General features: G+C 42.5%; 1 protein-coding gene across 1 annotated transcript; it reads right to left on the bottom strand.

Annotated features, from left to right (window-relative positions):
- Positions 1-526: 526 nt before the first annotated feature.
- Positions 527-1,432, bottom strand: LOC123249531 (mitochondrial carnitine/acylcarnitine carrier protein-like). Its single transcript, XM_044678593.1, has one exon. It carries the CDS (start codon positions 1,430-1,432, stop codon positions 527-529), a length of 906 nt encoding a protein of 301 aa, XP_044534528.1.
- Between the last annotated feature and the right edge of the window lie 2,894 nt (positions 1,433-4,326).

The raw sequence follows: 4,326 nt of genomic DNA, 5'->3' as shown, positions 1-4,326 counted from the left end.
GCATACATCCAAAGACAGCACAAATAGAGACAGTAAACTACTGTAACATTTCAACATGTGCAACAAAAGGTTAAAAGATGTCCTGAGCTCATCAACGGGTGCTTGAACAGTCTCTCAGAATATATCTAGTACTTTTTGTGAGATTCATGGCCCCTCTAGAACTGAGGAAGATATCCTAGTTATCAGGTTTATAAAAATTAAGTAGTGATGGCAAAGGTGATAATCAATTCAGTTTTGAAGGTAGCTATTGACTTCCAGTTCCAAAGGCTTATGAAATTGCCTGAAATCATCAAGATTGAATTCAAGTTTCAAAATGGTACAAATTTACCAGCTAGAGAATGTCTTTAAGACAAAAATTATGTACAAAGTTCCATTAAGTGCTCTTATTTCTTCATTCTCTTTCTCTTCCCCCACCCTGACCCCGATCAATACGTAGCACCTTCTGCCAAGTCAAGTTCAGTCTCATCCCCTCACTTGAAAGTATACTCCTCCTCCCTTTGTCTGGATGCCTAAAGGTTTCTGAGTTTCAGAACTTAGATGTGATCCAATTAAGGAATGCCAAGGCAACCTCAAAACCAAGGAAACAGGCAGCATTTGCTGGGAATGCACGGATCATTACAGCTGTAAAACCTTTATACAAGGATGAGACACCCCCTTCTTGGACCACCTCTTTCAGCACATCTCGGAACCCATTAGGGTATTTTCCAGGTGGGGCAGTTTGGAAACGCGACTTGAGCACATCAGGAGGGATAGCCACAATCCAGTTGAAGATTCCTGCCATGCCTCCAGCCACTACAATTCCAAAGGCACTAATTTTGCCTTCTACGGTGAAGACATTTTTCAGCCATTCATAAGTCATGAAGTACACCCCACTGGCAGGAACATCTCGCATGAGCGTGAGCACAGTTCCTTTGAAAATGCCTCTTAGTCCGGCTTCCTTATAGACAGTTTTGACACAGTCCCAAGAACCAGTATATTTTGTTTTTCCCGTAGAAGCTTGAATCTGTAATAGGCACTTGATTCTTTCTATAGGGGTCATGATGGCCGTCGTGAACACGCCAGATAACATCCCAGCTGCAAACAGCTGGGGGTAAGTCAAGACATCATCCGGGTTCTTCTGTTGCAGTTGTTTCCCCAATCCAAAGCCAAAGAAGCAAACAGCGAATATGGGCGTGACACCAACGAGGGGTGCGCCCATTCCTCGGTAAAGGCCTCCAATACCCTCCCTAAGAAAGGTCTTTCTGAAACAGTCAAAGGTCCCGGAGTAGAGGGTAGGTTGTCCTAGCCGGCTTTTTGGCTGGGTCTGTAGTCTTACCTTCACTGTGTCCAGCGGGTGGCCCACGAACACCACACACATGCCCCCGAAACCTCCCGCCAGGAAATTCTTCAAGGCGTTGATGGTCCCCTCTGCATCCCTCTTCTGGGACACCATAATGCTGGCCTCCTCTCAGCCCTCCACTGGCCCCCACTACTGTTGCCTCCGCTGCTGCCTCCGTGGCTGATCTTTCCCTTGCTACATTGGGGAAGGAAGTGGGGCCTCTGGTCAATGACTGTCTTCTTAGCTGGCCCCTTCTGAATGTTCCCCTCTCCCCCAATGCCCCCAAAATGGCCTCCCTAGCGAAAGCCCCAAGATGGCCTCCCCGCCCCCACACAGAGCGATCTCCTGGAGTCTGGTGGGGGGGGGGGGATGGGGAGAACCTTGTGTTCCAAGCCCTGAGGTCCCTTTCCAAAGCCTCTCTCCCCAATCCCTTACCAAAGAAAACAAAAGTTTTGTACTACTTGCTCCGGAGGCAAAATTTACTCTTCTTAGCTCTATGATATAATAGCCTTCATTGTACCACCTGCAAGATGGGGCGGAGTAAATATGGGTTCCCCGCCTCCATTCAGTTCAACAGCTTTATGCTTTTAGGCAATGAGAACTGCCCAGGTTACTTGGTCTTAGAGCTCAAAATCTTGTAATGATCCATCCTTTTGAACATTACCTATCATTAGTTTCTTTGAAGATTGTTCAGAAAGATTTTATGTAACCTCTCACACTGACTGACCACTTAAGTAAACCCACAAAGTGCTGCCCAAAATGATAGTATTTATAGTGTTGTTGAATCGTTTTAGTTGTGGTGGACTCTTCATGATCCCATTTGGGGCAAAAGTACTAGAGTGGTTTGCCATTTTCTTCTCCAGTTTATTTTACAAATGAGAAAACAAACAGAGTTAAGTGACTTGTACAGGGTCACAGAGCTAGAAAGTATCTGAGGTTAAATTTGAACTCATAAGAAATGAGGAACAAAAAATCCTGAAAAGACATATATGAAGTAATGCAAAGTGAAGTGAGCAGAGTCAGGAGACCATTGCACAAAGTAACAGCAATAAGGTAAAATGATGGGGGAGCTAGGTGACTCATTGAATAGAGAACCAGGATTGGAAAGACTTTTTATTTAACCAGTTCTTGTACTTTAAAAAAACCCTAATTCTTACACTTTGTTGTTTTTAATAAAAAGTAAATAAAAATTGCTTCTCCTCCCCCATATAAAACAGCTATTAACTGCTCTCCCCATCTCATGGGCGTGTCTGTCTGTGTGTGTATGTGTGTGTGTGTGTGTGTGTGTGTGTGTGTGTGTGTGTGTGTGTGTGTAAGAGAGAGAGAGAGTGAGATAAGAGAGAGAGAGAGAGAGAGAGAGAGAGAGAGAGAGAGAGAGAGAGAGAGAGTTCAAATTCCACTGCAAACACCCATCTTTTGGAATCTGAAATCTAAACTGGCTCCCAATATTAGAACAGGAAAACAAACTGATATTTTAGGGATATTCAGAGTGAATCAATGATATTCATAGATTCAGAGCTAGAAGGAAGCAAGTCTAATAATTTTATTTTACAGTTGAGGAAACTGATGTCCAGAGCGATAAAATGACTTGTCCACTATCACACTGCCTATAAATGTCAACAATTCTCTGACTCCAAATCCGGGCACCATGGAGTGCTTAGAGCTTTGTCAGACACTGAAGACTTCATCTACTGCATTCTGAGCCATGACTAGTTCATTTTTCCTTCAGTAATATTGTATTTTTTCTCCCAATTACATGTAGAAATAATTTTTAACATTTTTCTAACAGTTTGCCATCTACACTCTTTCCCTTCCTCTTTTGTCTCCTCCCTCCCCAAGGTGTCAAGTAATCTGATATAGGTTATAAATGTGCTGTCATGTAATACATATTTTCATATTCATCATGTTGAGAAAGAAGACACATCACACATACAAGAAGAAACTCATGGAAGAAGTAAAGTGAAATATAGTATTTTTAGATCTGCATTCAGTCTCCATCAGTTCTATGGTGGTGGATAGCATTTTCCATCATGAGTCCACTGGAGTTGTTTTGGACCTTTGGGTTACTGATAATAGCTAAGTCATTCACAGTTGATTATTGTACAGTTTTGCTGTTATTGTGTACAACGTTCTCGTTCTTCTCACTTCACTTTACAACACTTCATATTAGTCTTTCCAGGTTCGTCACAGTCCTGTTCATCACTTCTTATAGCATAATAGTATTTCTTTACAATCATATACCATAACTTGTTCAGCCATTCCTTGAATTATGGGCATCCACTCAATTACCAATTTTTTGCTACTACAAAAATCTGCTATAAAATATTTTTGCACAAATAGGTTCTTTTCCTATTGCTGGGTCATTGCCAGGATTGATGTTTGAGTTGCCACTGGACTTTATTGTCTGAGAGAGTGAGGCTGATGACTATGCAGCTTTGCCTCTCTTAAATACAATTCATTGGCATGTAAAGATGTCATTAGCTTCTCTTCAAAAATGAAGGACAAACAACAGCAAATGATTACTTCCCATCTTCCAGAAATAAGGTACTTAATCTCAAAAGTACATTCGTAAATTACACAAGTCTTTTTTTCTAGCTTGGGCACAAGGCTCAGTATTTTATGATACACCAGGAACTTTGTAATACCAAGTCCACTAACACCTTTGTGTAAACTAGTTTAATCTCCTAATAGCAACAGTCGGCAACCTTTTTGGCCGTGAGAGCCATAAACACCTGCAGAAGAAGGAGGATGGAGCGGAAGGCGTTGGAATATGGGACAGGGGCTGAAGGGCCTCCTGGGGCACATCCGGGGCTCTGCCCAGAATGGCTGGTCGGGAGGTGGAGCCAGATATGGCTCGAGAGCCATATGTTGCCGACCCCTGTAATAGAGTAACCCAGATCAGGAGAGCACACCTGGAGTTTAATGCAAAGTAGGAGAGGATTCAGAGGGAAAACAAGGAAGATAGACAAGGAAAGGTCATAGAATATAAACTCCAAGAAGAGAAATGA

Source organism: Gracilinanus agilis, chromosome 1 (genome assembly GCF_016433145.1).
Source record: "Gracilinanus agilis isolate LMUSP501 chromosome 1, AgileGrace, whole genome shotgun sequence".
Taxonomy (NCBI): Eukaryota; Metazoa; Chordata; class Mammalia; order Didelphimorphia; family Didelphidae; genus Gracilinanus; species Gracilinanus agilis.
Note: the sequence above shows the minus strand (reverse complement) of the source record. Positions and strands in the feature narration are given on the sequence as shown.

Bases quoted from the DNA above. Each gene is read 5' to 3' on its own strand.
- LOC123249531 (XM_044678593.1), bottom strand. From the start codon at position 1,432: ATGGTGTCCCAGAAGAGGGATGCAGAGGGGACCATCAACGCCTTGAAG.